This window comes from Hyperolius riggenbachi, chromosome 1 (genome assembly GCF_040937935.1).
Source record: "Hyperolius riggenbachi isolate aHypRig1 chromosome 1, aHypRig1.pri, whole genome shotgun sequence".
Taxonomy (NCBI): domain Eukaryota; kingdom Metazoa; phylum Chordata; class Amphibia; order Anura; family Hyperoliidae; genus Hyperolius; species Hyperolius riggenbachi.
Genome location: NC_090646.1, coordinates 431759453 through 431779787, shown reverse-complemented (window position 1 = coordinate 431779787; position 20335 = coordinate 431759453). Strand labels below are relative to the sequence as shown.

The 20335-nt window shown below is 40.7% G+C and overlaps 1 protein-coding gene across 8 annotated transcripts in view; it reads right to left on the bottom strand.

Annotated features, from left to right (window-relative positions):
* Positions 1–20335, bottom strand: part of AOPEP (aminopeptidase O (putative)) — a 539579-nt gene that overhangs the window by 241421 nt on the left and 277823 nt on the right. For all 8 annotated transcript variants that reach the window (XR_011020920.1, XM_068237287.1, XM_068237306.1 and 5 more), the window contains one exon: positions 9250–9293. Coding sequence is in view for 7 of the 8 variants with exons in the window: in XM_068237287.1 (XP_068093388.1) it covers positions 9250–9293 (44 nt within the window). In the remaining variant the exon portion in view is untranslated. The remainder of the gene's footprint in view (positions 1–9249; positions 9294–20335) is intronic.

The following is a 20335-nucleotide window of genomic DNA, read 5'->3' as shown; positions in this document are numbered from 1 at the left end:
TGGCATATCTTCAGGTCCACTTTAAGTGTAGCTATGACAAACATTCTTGGCAGCAGGGAAGGTAAAAGCTTGGTTATCATTATTTTGTATGGGAGCGAAATAACAAACATCATCAGCAGATGCCAGTGAGACAGTTAGATCTTCGAGCCTTGCTTTTAGCCCTTAAAATAAAAAAAGAAATAAAAAAAAAAAAAGAATATGAGAGAGAAAGAAACCAATCTGTTTAAAAGTAAATAGGGACGGAGCCCTTTAATGAGGAGCTGGCAGGTATCTGTCCAGCTTCCATCCCCCCCCATCCCTCCCAGCATTTGAAGTGAGTATAGTAGTGCATTATAGTACTCTACCCATTCCCACAATGGTTGGATGTAAAATTTCATGCAGTGTACAACTGCACCTTTTGTGATATACAGTAGAATCTTGTTATAATAAACTCTGATATAGTAAACCTCTGGCTATAGTAAGCTTAGTCCCCAAATCCAGAACCAGGGGCCTATATAAATATACAATGTATAACTAATTCTGATATAGTCAACTTCTGACATAGTAAACTACTTGACAAGGTATCCTTGACGTTTACTATAAAGAGATTCTAATATCTATTTTCTATCTATCTATCTATCCATCCATCCATCCATCCATCCATCCATCCATCCATCCATCCATCCATCCATCCATCCATCCATCCATCCATCTATCTAACCACTTAAAGAGAACCCGAGGTGGGTTCTAAGAATCTTGTTAGCACACAGAGGCTGGGTCTGCATATAATACCCATCCTCTGTTGCTATACTGCTTCCCCCCAGCCCCCCTCTGCGCTCTGCTATGCCCCCATAAATCATACACTGTGCTGGCGACACGCAGTGTGTCGCAGCCGGCTGTTTACATCTGTACTTGTCAGTCTCGCCGCTCCCCTGCCTCCTCTAAGTCCACGCTCCCCGCCCGCGACCCTTCCCTCCCCGCTGATTGGGGAGGGAAGGGTCATATCATACGCATCCCACGTGGTTATTGGCATAGACGAGGTGCCCACGTTACTCCGGCAACCACGTGGGTATGGATGGAGGACTGAGTCCGGAGCAAGCAGTGGACACAGACAGGTAAAGTATAGTACATCTTGCACGGGGGGGGGGGGGGGGGGAGACACATTTTATATTAGACAGGACAGAGTTGGCCCAGCAAGGTGGTGGATGCGGTGTCATAAGGCCGATTCCTGCTCGATTTCAGCATGAAATTGATAAGGGATTGGCCTGCAGTGTATGGGCAGCCAACAGATCGCTCTCTACTCAGGATCGATCAGAGAGAGAGATTTGTCTCTTGTTCAAGTCTGCCCATCATTGCTAGATGTATGGCTCTCTTTAGTGTGTAAGAAGCATTGTACTCTTAAATATGGATTTTATATACACACTGTCAATGGGGAAGATATTGAGGCAGGAAACTGGGGAAAATCAACTCAATAAGGTAAAGAAGAAGCAGTAATATAACACTATGGGGCACTGTGAAAAAAAATTAGAACTTGCATTTTCACTTTCTTTCTCGCAACCTCCCAGGGCAAGCCATAGTTTTTATGGGGGAAACATGGAACAAGCACCTGAAAAAAGTACTCCCTTTTCAATCATAAACAGACACCGAAAAGTCAAGTTTAAAATAGACTTAGAGTTTATAGTGTACCTGAACCCCATATCAAAAATTAAAATAACATTAAAGGGTCACTTCCTCATGTGCAGGTTAAGGAGATCAGCCCACTATGATCCCAGAGGGCACCAATTATACAGGAAGTTGGAGAGAATTTCTGCAGTTTCAAAGAGTGGAAATACATCTTGTTTTTTGCATTTGTGTGGCTTACCTCCAGGTGCTTCAGTTTTCTTTTACATGAGAACAAACACAAACATATGTTTATTGGCTGCCCCTAAGAAATCTGCCCTTAAGTGAAGTACAAACTTCACAGTGCTAGCCCTGCTGAATAACGATTAGATGTTTTATTTATGCTCTCCATAAGGCACTGCAGAAAATTTGTTGGCACGTTTACAAATAAATGGCAATAATATAAATTATCAGTTTTCGGTGGAACACATAATTCATGGGTGTTACCAAAATATAGGGCTGTTGTTTTAGGGGGGCAGAGTCAATCTACCAGTATGTTTTTGGAATGTGGGTAAAAACCGTAGCATTCAGAGAAAACCCACACATGCAAGTGGAGAACATACAATCTTCCGGGACTCTTGTGCTGCAAAGCTAAAGTGCTAACCACTTATTTATTTATTTATTGTATTTATAAAGCGCCAACATATTACGCAGCGCTGGGCATCAGTTTAGGTTACAGACAATATTTGGGGTGACATACAGCAAAATGACAATACAGGAATGCAAGAAAAACCAGATCATGCAGCACAGTATGAGTACAAGGTAATGCTTAGTCAGTCACTGGAGGGGAGCATGGAGATTAGGCAAGTTGAGTTCACTCAAATGCATAGCATGGGTTCACAGTAATGGAGGTGCAAGATCAGGTAGGACACAAAAGGAGGAGGACCCTGCCGTTCAATGTATGCTGAGATGGGGTGACTGTATGTTAAATCTGGATTTTGCCTCTTTATAAACAGCCCCTGTAATTTTCGCAACAAAAAGCAGAACTTCTTATAGAAAACTGTTGAAAATTTCATTTGTTTTTGGCATGGGATGTACAGGTTGACAAGCTTTGTAGTTCATTACCTAAAAAAGAAACATTTGTAGTCCTCCTCTCATAAGAATAACATGAGCGAAACCATTTTCACTGAATAAGGAACACTACTCTCTCCTTTTCAGGAAATGATCATCCATTCAATGTCTGTGTATTATGGAAATAGAATTTCCACAAAGAGCTAGCAGTAAAATTAAAACCACAAATTCTTAAGGCTGGCAACAGAGCAAGCATATCTTGGCAACACGACGTAGGAAAACGGGCCTAGGCAATGACGGGTCCCGGTAAGTAGTTACAGAGCCTGGTCCTGAGTGTAAATATATAACAGTGCACACGTGAAAGCACGGAAGGAAACAGAATAAGAAACAGGACCTCTGCATGCTAAGGGAAAGAATGGTTCAGTGCGGACTATAGCATTATTTACTACTAATAGCCAGCTCATGTTTCAAAAACACAGACATGTTCTGGTTTACATTATTCTATTCTTAAAATAGTTTCTGCTACAACATGGATTTCTAATACATAAACTAGATGGATTTAGCTATGTCTGTGTGCATGTAGCATTAATAGAATGACTGAATACTTTGTGTAATACTGTTGTACTGTTTTTGTTGTAAATATAAAGACAACATATTCTGCTATTCCATTAAAGTTTATCTTCAATCTGACTTCATTTACGGTAGGAAATGTAAGGGGCCAGTTTCATGCAATGTCCATGATAATCAAAAGTGAAAAGGTCAAGTGGGAGAGGTTTTTGACTGCAAAAATTGAAACTAACAACTGTTTAAAAAAATTCCACTGAATCAGCGCAATTCTTTTGCTTATTAGTTAAAGGGCAAAGATGTGGAAAATGGTTACCATATTTGCTGCCATATAAGATGCTCCGGAATATAAGATGCACCCAGGGTTAGAGGGCAAAAAGCAGGGAAAAATATACAATATCCTAAACCTTAGTAGAAGTGTTCTAGGAGCGTCTTGTACATGTTTTTCCCCAACTGGTGTCCCTAGTGTGTCACCTTCTGTCCTCAGTGTGGCCCCCTCTGTCCCCAGTGTGTCATCTTCTGTCTCCAGTGTGTGCCTTTCTCTCTCAACTTCTGTCCCCAGTGTGCCCACCCTGTCCCCCGTGTGTCTGCCCTCCCTGTGTATCTCCTCTCCCTCCTCCTCCATTTGTCTGCCCCCCTCCCCGTGTCTCCACTCCCACCCATCTCTTACATTTACATTCTAGCTCACAAAACACATTGGGCCTGATTCAATTCACTGTTTCTCCTAAGTTTTCTCCTAGGTGATATTTTCACATTATAAATAAAATGCATTTTAAGCTACCAGCAAGCAAGTAAATACTCAGAATAATTTTGACAGTACTTTGTCACCTACTCTGGGTACCTTTTCAATAGCTGAGTAAAAAAGTTATTTAAAAAAAAATCTCCAAGGAGAAAACTTAATTGGATCGGGCCGATTGACTGTTCTTGATACATGGTTTGCAACAATAGTTGTATTGGATAAATATTAATAAATATAAATATTAACAACCCACTAGCCGAATGAGTACCAGGGAAATAATAATTGCACACTGAGGGTCTTAACAGACCAGCCCTATGGGTACACAGTACAGATAAATATCTTAAAGTCACTTAAAAATGTTAAAATAAGAAGTAGTCCAAGTGTGGATGCTTCTATATATAGTTTGTTGTCTGAGGGGTACAAAGAACGGCAATTCACACAGCGTGAGGGGGTCTTTGCTGATCCCCCACCATCCTATTGGAAATGATCTGTTTGACTTTCTATCTGATGGAGGGCTGCATGGTGTGTACCAGGGGCATTAGGTGCCCTACCATGATTCAATCTAGATTGTACAATCCTACCACTTCTATGTAATATGGAGTACTACCTAAAGTATCTGTTCATACTGTATTCACTAAATCTACCACTCTATTATGTAGATTTGGTATGATTGTTCAGTTAATTTTGTATCATTAGTGGGTCCCTTTAGACTTCAATCACTGAAATATTAATTTACTGGCTTTTCAGCAAACCCTGATATGTTTTAATATGGTCTAGCTGAGGACTGCAATAGTTTCACCACTTGGCTATGGTGGGCTGGGGGAAACCCCAGGTAACTCCTGATTTAATTTTTTAATCGCTGCTCAGCATCCCTTTAATAGAAGACAATTGTTTTAAAAACCACAGTCCAGGTTTGCCCTCTAATTTATGTTAGCCCTACCAAAGAAGCTTGTAGAGCTTTGAAACTGCTGTCATAAATTTGGTCCTATGTGTTTACAAATGAAATGAGCCAGAAACAATCAGTTTTTTTCAATGACAATGACTATTCTAACTGTGTTACTAAGCTTCTTACAAATACAGTAGTTTACAAGGCAAAATGCAAATAACATTACTTCTATGTATTCTAGACCTTCTTCCTCAGTATAAATATACATCTCATTGGCAAAAGTAAAGACATCACTCTGCTAAATATTTCTATAGAGCTATCACTATACATAAGTTTCTAAAAAATGTAAGACGATACTGCTATACAGTATAAAGTGATGTCACTAAAGTGATGCTATAGTCAGCTACTTCTCTGAGTGAGTGACTCCACTAGGACTGGCAAGATGGTCCTTTGGGTTTGAGTTTAAAAGTACAAAGAGGCAAGAGAGAAAGTTGGAAAGAAAAAGGTACAGAGAGAGCCAGGCCATTCAAGCAAACCCAAGGGCTGTGGGATAAACTTTTTTTTACAAGGCAAGCAGGTATACATTAAATCGTATTGTGTAATTATTATTGATCAAAGGACCAAATTTCCTTGAACAGGGCTATTTTGTTTTTTAAATTTTAAGTCAATTTTTTTCATCACTTTAAATCATAAAAATAGATTTGAAACAAAATTAAAAATTGCCACATGTGTATTCACTAAGGTGTTTAGAGCCTAGGAACAAACTTACCAGTCTTTTTGCTTGTTTGGATACGGAGCCATTTAGAAAATGGATACTGTTAGAGACTAGACTTTAGTTGTGGTGAGACTTAGGCTGCTTTAACAGTTGTTGCAAACTTGCGTTTTGTAACAGCCGCACTGCACTGCGCTTGAAAAGTCGCACCGTGCAACACACTGCATGCAGTGCATGAATGCAGCGGGACCTAAAAACTGAAAGTGAATGACTATGAAGCCTGCCACCTTTATTTTTATTGGAAAATGCAAGTTGGAAAACTATCATTGCTAGATCTTTTCACTTCAATAGATTTTGGGCCACTCACTTGGAATAAGCATGCAACCAGCAGAGTCAGAGACCATGCCTATCATACCAAATCTGGGTTATATACTAAAGGTTTTAAAAGCATAGGATCAACACAACAGCAGAAAGTAGCATTTTAAAAAGGAGTTTTTTTCAATGCCAATAGCTCCTTCCATGTTCATTTTATCCTTAGCTTCCTTTAAACACAGTATTTTCACATACTGTATAACAAAATTACATTTTCAATTATTATCTGTTGACATTTTTGAGCCAAGTCAATAGCAAACCTCTTTTGTTCGATAGAAAGTGCACAGTTTGAAAGAGTGCACCATATACTGCCTGCCAGCTCTTTTCTGCTCAATAACTAAACTGACCTACTAAAATATCCGTGATCTTTGCAGTCCCAGTGGAAGTTAGGCTCCGTTATACTTTCATCTGTAGTCATAAAATTAACAACTCATGTCAACTGTTTCTCTTACAGCATCCGGCCTGGAGCGAGCAGGGATGGTAGGATATATCTGTCTGACATCATCTTCCTTCAAGGAGAAGGGGAACTACATGAAGAGAAAAGCCACCATACACTTCCTTTCAAAGCTAATATAAATTAACAATCGCTTTGTTTAGCTTTTATTGCTTGTGGTTGTTGCAGATCATAAAAAAGCCACTGCATATTTCACAGTTTTCAGCATCTTTACAATAAGTCCTTTTATTTTTTTACCAAAACACATTTTATTTCCACTTCTGTTTAACTGCTTGACGCTCTGTTTTCTATATAAAGCAAGTTTACATTTCATAGTTGAGGCAGGGGTCACGCTAGGTCTTAGACATAAATATATATGATCCAGTGTGTTTAGATAACACATCTGTTCTCTGAAAGGCCTTGAACATGCCCAGTCAGTCTATGGACACATAGGAGTAGGGCCATGTTAAAGGCAGCACAAGGCCATGACCATATTATCACTACTACAGACCACCCCTGTAGGTCAGCATTGCACAACATTAATATATGGGACAATGCTGGTTCCCATATGTAGAATCTGTGGACCAGCAAAACAATTCATTTCATTCTTGTCTGTGTTCACTTAGAATACCCAATTCAATCAATGAAAATATTTTTTAGTTTACATTCCATTGGGCCTAGCTGGGTATTTGCGGTGAAGGCACACAATATTCATGTCTATTGGGTGTAGGGTATTACGTTTAAAAATCCAACTTTATTTTGACCACTCCAATTCTTCCTGATTGTATCAGTAACACAAAACTTTAGACCCTACAGGAACATGTTGTGTTTAGTTGCGAAATGGTTGAAAACAGAATGACAAGGATAACCTTTCTGTATAAAGGTGCCCATTCAAGGTACAGTAAAAACATTCGATTTTCCCGTTTTTTCAGCCAAACCGATCGAATTTAAAAGAATCTTTTTAAACAAACGATTATCCATTTTTTTCAATAAAAATCCGATCAGACATCGGAAAAATGTTTAAATTCGATCTAATGGAATAATCAAACTAAATTATCTAATCGAAAAAAAATGAAAAAATTGTACCATGCATGGGCACCATTAGGTAGTTCTGTCCTGAGCTGAATAAATATTTTGATTAGATTTAATTAGTATTTTTAGATGTTAGAGACATTATTTATCCTCAAAAATTATGGCAAAGGAAAAAGTTTTTCACATGCTCTACATAAGTGAAAAGAAATGTCTCTCCTCTCAGAATACTTGGTTAAATATTTATGTTTAACCACTATAATTAAACAATTTTTTTATTTTTCTTACTGTATTAAAAAATTAAAGAAAAGGAACATGCCTACCCACTCCCCAAGCCTTTTTATCTCTATTTGTTTTACATTGAGGGCTATTCTACAAGAGGATGCTGAAATCTCCCACACCACCACCAATTTTTGCACCCTACTCCAATGACAAGTACATCATCCACCCTTCTGGGTCACCAGTGATAAGTTGCCAGTATCAGAACTATATGGGTTGTTATTGTCACGAAAACACTATTAAAGCCTTAGTAAAGATGGAGAATGAGATGTAAATAACTCAGACTTGCATGCAGATTTCATGAAAATGGTATGTAGGTTGAAACTGGGCCGATAAAATGCACTTTCTGTTGATTCTGTTAGATCGAAGTCAAAGCTGTTGAGTTTCTGGCAGGCTCCAAAAATGAATTTGTATCATGGGGTATGTACCCCACTAGATCAGTGATATTCACTCTACCAAGAGACATTAGCTTCTAATGACACCCTGAAAAGGTGTCCTGTACTTCTAATACAGGATATTCGCATCCCTACTAATGGTTTGGTACATACTGTGGACCAGATTTATCAAAGCATTACCTACAATTTTTTCTTCTTAAACAGTTGTAACCAGCAGGAGGAACAGTTCTGCATGATAATAAGAATATTCCTAAATTCTGCTTAATAGCGGCAGTTTAGCATGAATTTCTAGAACTGCACTACAGTTAAGAAAAGTGCAAATCCATTCCTAAACTGCCACAGATTAAGAAGTGCTTATTAGCAATTCTACACAACTTGTGCATTGCAGACTAGATATAATTTGTGAAATGCTCCCCCCCCCCCCCCCTGCTGCCAGGCGTTCTGTGAAGCTGTTCTGTGCTTAGCCCTTCCAGTGCTGGGCATTGATCCACTGTTTCAGTTCGAATACATTTTTATTATATTATATACTTATTTACATTACATCTTGTCAGTTAACCTAAAATAATCACCCATACATAATATATTTATGTTATTTTAACTTCTCTTTTCTGTATCAATACAGCAGATGTATTGGTTACCACAGCAATAGCACTTTCCCTCACTAACTGCACTGTCTGAGAAACTCCTCCTATTTTACAACAGTTTAAGAAAGGAATCTTCGTTATTTAGTGATTTCTTAAGATGTCTGAGACAATTTTGCACCAATTTCTAAAAACCTACCAATATTTGATCTCAGATACAATTGATAAAAGTCCCCCTATATGTCCACAAATTTCATGGCCATCCAATGCTAAAACTAGGAGGTGCTCTTACAGGCTGGACAGATTGCCTGTGGGCCTTATGGACGAGGCATACAGTAGCTGGAAAGTGAAAGTTCCTTCCCCAGCACAAAGAAGATACCATGACTTCCTGCTGTCCTACTGTTGAGAAATAAACTCTTTGTAACTAGCACAGTAGCTTTGTAGAAGCCATGTGTGCCTGTTATGACCATGCACTGCAGAAGCCATTTATATCTCTGTAGATCTCATTTTATTTATTTATTGTATTTATAAAGCGCCAACATATTACGCAGCGCTGGACAATAAATAGGGATAACCAAGATAACCAAGATAGTCTATAAAGATCACTTACTTTTGTTGTTCAGGAAAATGTTCCATAAGCATATGTAGAAATTCCTGCAAGACACAAAATGATGCATTATTTGACATTCTGCCCTAAAAATAAGAAGCAATGAACAAAAAATGAATTTTGTATGACCCAGTTTATAGTGATGACAATTTCGGTTATATTTCTCTCCATTTCTGTTCAACAACTGCAAGGTTGCCTCAAATTGTTCTACCTAAAACTATACAGTATTTGTATCTAAATGTACAGGGCACCTACACCAATGGTGCTGGACGAATGTATTGATATACAGGGGCGTAGCTAGAAATGACTGGGCCCCATAGCAAATTGGGCCCCCCCCCCAACGACCTTCCAACCCAACGCACCTCTCGGACCTCCCACCCAAACATTCCTCCAGAACCTTCCACCCCAACATTCCCACACCCCTCCAAATCACCAGAAAATAATTGCTATGTGCGCAGCATTCACCAGAAAATAATTGCTATGTGGGGAGCATTCACCAGAAATAATCGCATTGTGCGCAGCATTCTCCAGAAAATATCGCTATGTGGGGAGCATTTACCAGAAAATAATCGCTATGTGCGCAGCATTCACCAGAAAATAATCGCTGTGTGGGGAGCAGTCACCAGAAAATAATCGCTAAGTGGGGAGCAGTCACCAGAAAATAATCGCTATGTGGGGAACATTCACCAGAAAATAATCGCTATGTGGGGAGCATTCACCAGAAAATAATCGTTATGTGGGGAGCATTCACCAGAAAATAATCGCTATGTGGGGAGCATTCACCAGAAAATAATCACTATTTGGGGAGCATTCACCAGACAATAATCGCTATGTAGGGAGCAGTCACCAGAAAATAATCGTTATGGGGAGCATTCACCAAAAAAAATCATTATGTGGGGAGCATTCACCAGAAAATAATCGCTATGTTGGGAGCATTCACCAGAAAATAATCGCTATGTGGGGAGCATTCACCAGAAAATAATCGCTATGTGGGGAGCATTCACCATAAAATAATCGTTATGTGGGGCGCATTCACCATAAAATAATCGTTATGTGAGGAGCATTCACCAGAAAATAATCGCTATGTGGGGAGCATTCACCAGAAAATAATCGCTATGTGTGGAGCATTCACCAGAAAATAATCGCTATGTGGGGAGCATTCACCATAAAATAATCGTTATGTGGGGCGCATTCACCATAAAATAATCGTTATGTGGAGAGCATTCACCAGAAAATAATCGCTATGTGGGGATCATTTACCAGAAAATAATCGTTATGTGGGGAGCATTCACCAGAAAATAATCGTTATGTGTGGGAGCATTCACCAGAAAATAATCGCTATGTGGGGACTGAGGCACAACATACTTATGCTGCCTGCAGCTTGCCAGCTTGCGTGGGGTCGGGTCAGGTCGGTGCTCCACTCTCCTCCTCAAGTGACGCTCCAGGGCAGCTCCGCCTCCTCCGCTCCGGTCCAGACGATCGCACTAGTTTGCAGCACACTGTCTGGCTGCCGCTGAGCTGAGGATAGGCAGTGGGGCACTGTGACTGCAGCCGGTCCGCTCTCTCCTGGTCGCACGTCATCACTCCTCCGAGACTGAGTCCTCCTTCTTCCTCCCTGGCTGGCCGGAAGCCGGAACTATAGAGTAAGTGTCGGGCCCGGCTGTCAGGGAGGATCAATGCGCCGCCACGTAGTCCCCCTCCTCACCAGCCACCTTATCAGAGGAGGGGGGCCGGGGGAGGGCCCGGCGGCCCGCTCTTCTAAAATTATGGGCCCGAACCGGCATCATCATCATTGTATAATTTAAGAAAAAAAGTCCTCGGACACGGGCCCCCTGTGGCGTAGGTCTGCCACGGGCCCCATAGCAACCGCTATGGTTGCTATACTGAATGCTACGCCCCTGTTGATATATACTATTGATATCTTTTATAAGAAAAAAAGAATGACTCAGGATCTATATTCTTTTTGAAGTGCTGAGTTCCAAAGCTATAAGTAGTAAGATGCCACTTGGCATTTATAAGGTTCCCTGAAGTGACATTATGAGATAAACATAGGTAGATAAACTACAAGGAAATTGTCTGCCATCCTTTTTTGTGTTCCTGAACAGCAAGTGTTAAAAAAAAAAAAAAAAAAGATTTGTTATCTATACAAATGAGGCAGTCAAACCAAAAGCACAATGTAGCCAGATGTCTTGAAAAGTACATAGAAGACAAAATACTTTTATATGGCTTATGAAACAGTGCTGATAAGCTTTTAGTACTGAAGTTCAAAGGGGCATTACTTCTGTTGTTTTGCAGCAGAATAAAGCTCATTTTACATCAAACTGTCATGGCTCCTGTTTAGAATCCAGCCTTAAAAATTCAGATCTTAAACTGAAAATACAAATGAGACTGTGTTCTATGTTACTAATGATCTATTTACCATTAGTACTAAACGTACAATTAATTATTGCATACATTACTAGCTATACTGGGCACGATACTAGCTATACTGGGGCACTATACTAGCTATACTGGGCGCTATACTAGCTATACTGGGCACGATACTAGCTATACTGGGCACGATACTAGCTATACTGGGGCACTATACTAGCTATACTGGGCACTATACTAGCTATACTGGGCGCTATACTAGCTATACTGGGCGCTATACTAGCTATACTGGGCACGATACTAGCTATACTGGACACGATACTAGCTATACTGGGGCACTATACTAGCTATACTGGGCCCTATGTTAGCTATACTGGGGCACTATACTAGCTATACTGGGCACGATACTAGCTATACTGGGCACAATACTAGCTATACTGGGGCACTACCTACCCATACTGGGCACTATACTAGCTATACTGGGCACTTTACTAGCTATACTGAGGCACCACCTACCCATACTGGGCACTATACTAACTATACCGAGACACACTGGGGGGATCACACGGACAGCATTTCCTACCCCTGGCTTATATGAGGGTCAATAGTTTTTTCCTGTTTTTTCAGGTAAAAGTTGAGGGGTCGGCTTGCTTGCGAGTATATACGGTAAACGTGCCCTTCTCTTCAAAAAAATAAAAAAAAAGTAAGATGTGCACTGCATGAAGTATGTTTACTGAATACTATAGATGTGATATTTAACCATTTCAGCCTGCGGGTATTTTTCAACTTCTGCATCACCTCCCATTCATTTCCCAATAACTTTATCACTACTTATCGCAATGAATTGATCTATATCTTGTTTTTTCCGCCACCAATTAGGCTTTCTTTGGGTGGTACATTTTGCTAAGAATTATTTTTTTCTAAATGCATTTTCAGAGGAATATTAGGAAAAAAAATGGAAAAAAATCATTATTTCTCAGTTTAAAATAATACACGCTACCATAATTAAAACCTATGTATTTTATTTGCCCATTTGTCCCGTTATTACACCATTTAAATGGTGCCCTATCACAATTCATGGCGCCAATATTTTATTTGGAAATAAAGGTGCATTTTTTCAGTTTTGTGTCCATCACTATTCACAAGCTTATAATTTAAAAAATGTCCGTAATATACCCTCTTGACATGCATATTAAAAAAGTTCAGACCCTTAGGTAACGATTTGTTTTTTTTTTACAGTAATTTTTTTTTTCATAAAAAAATTTATTTGGGTAATTTTTAGTGTGGGAGGTAAACAGTTAATTTTAAATGTAATAATGTGGGTTTATTTTATTAAAAATGTATGTAGATTTAGCTTTACTATTTGGCCACAGTGAGATTTTTTTTTTAGCCCTGGAAGCGAAGTGCTCGGCTTCCAGGAAGCCGAATGGAGGAAACTTTTTTGTTTTTTGTCAGAAAGACTGCGGCTTCTGATGAGAAACCGTCGGTCTTTCTACCGGGAACTTAGATCAATGAATGGGAACTAACGGCGGGCGGCACGGGAGCACGTGGGCGTGCTACAGCCGCCTGGATGTGACAATCACATCCAGGTGGCTTAAATGGTTAACCACTTGAGGACCGCAGTGTTAACCCCCCTAAAGATCAGGCCAATTTTAGTTAAATATGCCACTGCAGCTTTAAAGGGACACTTAAGTCAAACAAAAAAAAATGAGTTTTACTCACCCAGGGCTTCCAATAGCCCCCTGCAGCTGTCCGGTGCCCTCACCGTCTCCCTCCGATCCTCCTGGCCCCGCCGGCAGCCACTTCCTGTTTTGGTGACAGGAGCTGACAGGCTGGGGACGCGAGTGATTCTTCACGTTCCCAGACACATTAGCACCCTCTATGCTGCTATATGGTATATGATATATGCTATAGCAGCATAGATGGCGCTATTGTGGCCAGGAACGCGAAAAATCACTGGCGTCCCCAGCCTGTCAGCTCCTGTCAACGAAACAGGAAGTGGCTGCCGGCGGGGCCAGGAGGATCGGAGGGAGACGGCGAGGGCATCGGACAGCTGCAGGGGGCTATTGGAAGCCCTAGGTGAGTAAAACTCATTTTTTTTGTTTGACTTAAGTGTCCCTTTAAGGCCAAGCTGCAGGGCTGTAAAACTCAGCACACAGGTGATACCCCCCCTTCTCTCCCCACCAACAGAGCTCTCTGTTGGTGGGGTCTGAACGCTCCCCCAATGTTGTTTTTTTTAATAAATATTTATTTTTATTACTTTTAAATAAAATGTCGTGTTTTTTTACTTCCCTCCCTCCCCTGGCCAGCCTATCAGCACGATTAGCTGTGATAGGCTTCAGCCTATCACAGCGGATCGCTTTCCTGTGTCCCAGGGGGACAGCCTTGTCAAACGGCTGTCCCCAGTACAGAGCTGCTGCAGATCGGAGCGCTGTACAAAGTATTTAGACGGCAGTTTTGCCATCTAACAGTCTCCCGTGCGCGCGATCTCCTACTAGCCCCATAAACGTCCGTTAATGCCAATCGGCGTGGAGCGGTCCTGGGGCTGCTGCACTGCTCACACCAATTGGCGTGGAGCAGTCGGCAAGTAGTTAAAGACCTAGGTTCAGTAGATAGTGTACTGGTAAGGCTGTTGCCTTTGATGTAGGTTTTGAGAACTTGAATAATGTTCGAATCTTAGCTCAGCAGCAAAAGGCAATTAATTTGTCACCTGCTACTCCTGTCCCCCAGCATGCTCTTGCTAGTGCTCTGCACAGGCGGTGGACAGGTGGCCCCCATGTAGTTGCACCATGCTCAGAAGTTATTTTTTTACTTTTGAGACCTTTTTTTGATGCCGTTAACACTGAATGCTGCCATTTGGCTGCATGTAATTTTAGTCAATGGCGCTTGTGGCTGGCAGATGGGCAGCTGAGCTGCTCAACAAGCAAGCAGTTCTGCCATCTGTGGTAGAGGTTGAACTAAGGCTTTAATATCAGTAGCCAAGGATCAAATGTTTCTAAATAAGTGGTTTATCGAATCACCAATCATCTTCTCATTCTGATGTATAAGTACCACCCATTCTCCCTCAATGTTTCCAGTGGCTGTTCAGCCAATCACCTGACTCTCCTCAGAGCTAAAGATAAATTAAGGGTAAGCATTATCAACATTGGCCATAACTTCGTTGTTTCCCCAAAGGCCTAAACAAATAAGCAATTTATATAGTATCTCAAAAAAGTGAGTACACCTCTCACATTTTCATAAAATGAAATCTTTTCATGGGACAATGCTATAAAGGTGAAACTCGAAAAATTAGAATATCTTGGAAAAGTCCATTTATTTCAGTAATTCAACTTACAATGTGAAACTAATATAAGAACTAGGAAACCTTTGCAGGTGTTTTGAATTAATTGGCTGATTAGAGTCTGACACTTTGAGCCTAGAATATTGAAAATGATCACAATATTCTAATGGTCTGAGATTTTGATTGTAGGGTTTTCACAAGCTGTAAGCCATAATCATCAAAATGATAACAAATAAAGACTTGAAATATCTTGCTTTGCATGTAATTAGTCTATTTCATATATTAGTTTTACCTTTTAATTTGAATTACTGAAATAAATGGACTTTTGCACAATATTCTAATTTTTCCAAGTTTCACCTGTAGATAGGATGCACAATTCAGCCATCTAAAAAAAGGCCCAACTACACCAAAAGGAAAGGCTAAATGAACTTAGGGTGAATTAAAGGTCACATATTTGGTTTCAACATGTTACTATTTCATTTGTGCACAATGTATAGATGAATAGTTCAAGATGTCTGTACCTCATTATCTAAATATCCATGTGTTTTATATGTGCATCCATAGGTCTGCATACACATACATGCCCAAACATCAGTAGACAAATTAATGACATATATATTTAACCACTTTAGGATCCTTGGTACGTATATCCACGCCTCTTTAAACTTTACGTGCGGATCAGGGGGGTAGATATGCGTACTACTGCCTTACCGTCGCGTTCACGATCCCCGCGCTGTTTTCCGCCGATCCACCGTCGCAGCCCCCTCCATCTGTGATCAGGTTGTGAGAATCTTTTGATTCTCAATCCCGATCACCGTTCCCGTGTTTGTTAACGTCGCATAAGCTCTGAGACCCGGCACTTCCGTGTTCGGCTGTGTTCTATTGATAGAAACACGGTCTCAATAGCACCATCTTGTGGCCAAAAAGTAAAATACACATATTTATGCCACTATACTGTTTGCCATAGCAAGTTTATTTATTTTTTTATTATTTTATTACTTTTAACCCCTTCCATCCCTGCCCCACAGTTACAGAAATAAAACACTTGTTAAAAAAATAAATAAAAAAATTGCATCATTTAATTTTTTTAACATAAATAGTTACCTTAGGGACATTTGTAATACGGATGTCAGGAGTATATTTTTTCAAAAAAGTTCTTGTAATAAGTGAAAGTATTAAAAATCCCTAAATGGAAAAATGCTCCTTCATTTCCAGTTAAAATATTATCACCATACATTGTACTAGGGACACAATTTAAACGTTGTAATAAACCTGACAAATGGGCAAATAAGATGTGTGGGTTTTATGTACCAAAGCACATTTTATTTTAAAACTATAATGGCTGAAAACTGAGAAATAATCATTTTTTTTCTTTTTTCCTTATTATTCCCTTTACAATGCATATAAAATAAAATAATTCAGAGCAAAAACTACCACCCAAAGAAAGCATAATTTGTGGCGAAAAAACAATATATAGATCAGATTACTGACAAGCACTTGTTGGCAATGTTTGGGGAGTCCGTGCTTGGTGACGTGGGGCCGGAGGACGCCGAGGGAAGGCTCATTAGGATCCAGAGGCTTCCCTCTCCTTAGGTAAGTATGTCATTTTGTACACAAGCTTTGGCTCGGGTACACTTTAAGAGTTGAAAAACTTGGATTATTTATAAAGCACGTTCAATGCGTACTCCTGCACACAGACACTGTACTGACAGAAATATTGGAAGGCAAGATTTCTTGTTTTGCTCACATCCTAGTTTGTTTGTTACACCAGCTGTGATTTTTATTAAGCACCGTAATAGGTTTTCGCATAGCTGTTGAAAGATTTGTGTTTTATTTCTTTCACAATGTTTAGATAATAATGTAAGTCTTGTACTAAAATTTATATATAAAATGTATAAAGTAAACTGTATGGAAAAGAGAGAATGAGAGATCTTACCATCTTTATTTTAGACAAGATGTGAAGGTCTGTTCAGGCAACAAGCAAATTGTCTACTTCAGTTAGCACAAGATTTCATCAACATTTCTCATTTATTGCATCATTTAACGTTAAGACTATAAAATTTGTTCCAGCTGAAATGTAAGCATGAGCTAGAAGCGCAATAAAAAGTATGACTGACAAGTACACCCTACACACCCAAATGTTATAGCTTCTGGTTACTACAGCAGGGTGGGTGCTGACAAACTGAAACAGGAAAGGCGGAATAAGAGTACAATCTATGTCCTAGCTTAGTTCCAGAAATCAATCACTTTTCAAAACCTATTTATAACTGTATAATTTGAATGCAGCTGAAATCAACAGGCACCTAGCCTTGACAATCTCCTGACAGTCATGACTCACCCAGGCCATTGACATGCCTACAAGGCATAACATGGGCTTGTCAGCCACACATTGTTATTAATTACCTAAACTAAAAAAAAAATCTAAAATTCTGAACATATTATGCCAAGCACAATAAGGTTTGGCTCCCAAACAAGGCTTTGTTAATTATTTTCAACATTAGTAAGCATTATTCATGGTAGATAGAACTCTTAGAACTGCTTTTGTTTTTTATTCAAATATCCATCAAAAAAGCAATATCACAAAGAAAATTGTACATTTAAAATACATGCATCAACATACATATAAGAGGCACATATGCATCAAGTAAATTGCACTGTTAAGAACTTTTTTCTGTGCAGCTTTTACTTACAGCATGTAGTATTAATCTGTCATCACTGAACTCCATTAGTGCAACCTGGATGTACACTTCTGGGTAGCATTGCTGATGCAGCCCACCCAGCTTATGCTACCATCTAGCAATGCAGTCCACGTTCCGTCTCAGGACCCACCATCTCCTCCTGCTGCCACCTTTCAGCATCAGTACTTGACTGACACAACTTGTATGTACACTTCAGGCAGGGGCGTAACAAGGACCCACCGGGCCCCCCTGCAGGAATACTGAGCGCCCCCCCGGGTCCGTTTTGGGGGGCTGGAGGGGTCGCAGCATGAGGGGAAAGCCATGCTGCACTTCGGCGGGGAGGGGGGCGGACCCCCCCCTCCCTCACCTCTGGCTCTCCCCTCTTTCGCTCCCCTTCAGCATTGAATAGTTTGTGTATGCTGGTGTCGGGTAGCGGCAGATACATACCTTCCGTGCGCTCCAGCGCGGATGTTTCTCCCTCTAGTGTCTGACGCGATTTCCCCCCTCCCTGCCGAAGTGCAGCATGGCTTTCCCCTCATGCTGCGACCTCTCCAGCCCCCCAAAACAGCCCCAAGCGGGCCCCAGGGACTGCAGGCCCTATTGTTAAGCCAGTGACTTCAGGGTTGCAATACCAATGCAGTCCTCCCAGCTCACACTGCCAGCTAGCAATGCTGCCTATGATCCATCTCAGGGCCCACTGCCTCTTCCTGCTGCTGCCACCATCTTTGAGCATCAGCACTCCATTGACGCAACTTGTATATACAGTTCTGGCGGCATTACCGGTGCAGTTCGCCCAGCTCATGCTGCCAACAAGCAATGTGGTCTCCTTGGTGATATCTGTCCAGAGGTCACACAGTGCTACTGCTCTCACTGCTCCACACTTTGTCTCAAGCTATGTACCCATGTCACGATTTCCCGAAGGCTGATGATGCTTTGAGCGCCGAGCAGTCGTTTCCGTGATATAATAACGTGGTTACAGGCGCACGACCATGCGAACATCGCTTAGCATCATGCCGCAATAGTGACTGTCATGGCGGATCGGATATCTAAGATCCCATATGACTCCTGTGCAAAGTACCACGATTGCGTGAAGTCTCGTTTGCTCTCGACGTGTAAAGTCGTGTGATGTCGGGCATTCCCGCCGGAAGGAATAGGTGTCGCTAACAACATCATCATCAAGGGGATGTGACAGGACCAGTCGGGTGGTGAGTACGCAGCATTAGGTCCTCCATCCTTGGGCCTAATGTTATTGCTCTACTTTCTGACACCTTTATGGGTGACATTCATTTCATATGTTATTCAGCTCATTTTGCCAGCTAGCAATGTGGTCTCCTTCCTTTTTGACAGCAGAGACTGTTGCTAGTTAGCTGAGCTGACACATATTGCCACCATTTCACAATCTCAGGTCCTGACTCTATGGCCCTAATGTGTCTCATTCTCCTCATGTGGCACGAGTCAGCCTTACAGAAGGAGTCAATAGCAGGTGCTGTGGAACAGGGCTGCTGCAGCTTAAGTCTGCACTATCATGACATTCAGCTTCCAACAGGGCAGAGCACAGACTGAATAGCCTGAAAAATCTGAGTATGCCACTACAAAAATATTTACTACAGGAGAAGGCTGTCGAAGGGGCCCCTGACATTAAGAGTTATTTTGCATCAGCTGATTAAGAGGCTTACACATTAAAGCAAGCAGGCTCTGTCTCTCAAGAGTGTACACCAGACTAGGAAAGCATCTATGTCTGAAAGGCGGCTTTACAGTTGACCTATACAGCAATAATTACTGACCTCATTTTATAAAAAGGCAGGCTGCCTGACTGTCATGCTGATCTTTTGGCTTCAACTGTATGTGAACATGTGCCAAGCATGCAGCTAATTTAGGCAGACTGAAGTCAGGATACCTAATCTGCATGCTCATTCTTAGTCACCGACTCAGAAGGCATTAAAGACTAGCATAATATTACACTGGTAAACTGAGCCACCCATTCCAATAGTTTATTAGAATTCTTGAGGAATCTGGAACCCAGATACCCTTAATCTCCAAGATCTGCATCTCCAGATATTACAGGTGCCACTACTATTGCCAATGCAGGACAAGTCTAATGCATTTACTACCCATACTTGTACAGTTGAATGGAAATGAAAAAGAAAAACATGATGAGCCAGTGCAATAAGTAGAAAAACAAATGCATTGCAACTTTTTGTTTCAAATGAAATTTACTGAGAGCTACTTTTGTTTTTTGTTTTTTTTTTAAGTGGATTCCTATGCTCCACTACTTTGAATAAGCTAATAAAACCCCAGCAAGCAAACTGATAAAGGGCAGGTATCTGCTATGACATATGTAGTCGGTGGGCAGCTGAAAACACAAGTTGAGGATTGGATCCAGCTGCTGCTACAGCTGCATCTATGTTAATAGATAACACCTGGGACAGCAGCTGCACAAGCCTGGTGGCACTTACTATTATAGGAACAATGAAGACCAAGCAAAGCCGATAAGTAAGGATGCTGGACTGTTTCTTACAACCACATATTTATACTATACTACATGACCTCATTTTTGTAAAATGAAGGCAATTAGAGCCACAACAGAGTCACATTATTGATTTGCTTTCCACAGAGTTTTTGAGAGAAAAAACTAAAGAATTCAGATCAGTCCCTGTCCCTCATTGAGACTTATGATCCAATGTCTACAGATTACAGACAACTTTGCGAGGAAGTCAATTTACTTACTAATATAGCTGCGGTAAGAAACTGCAGCACCTCA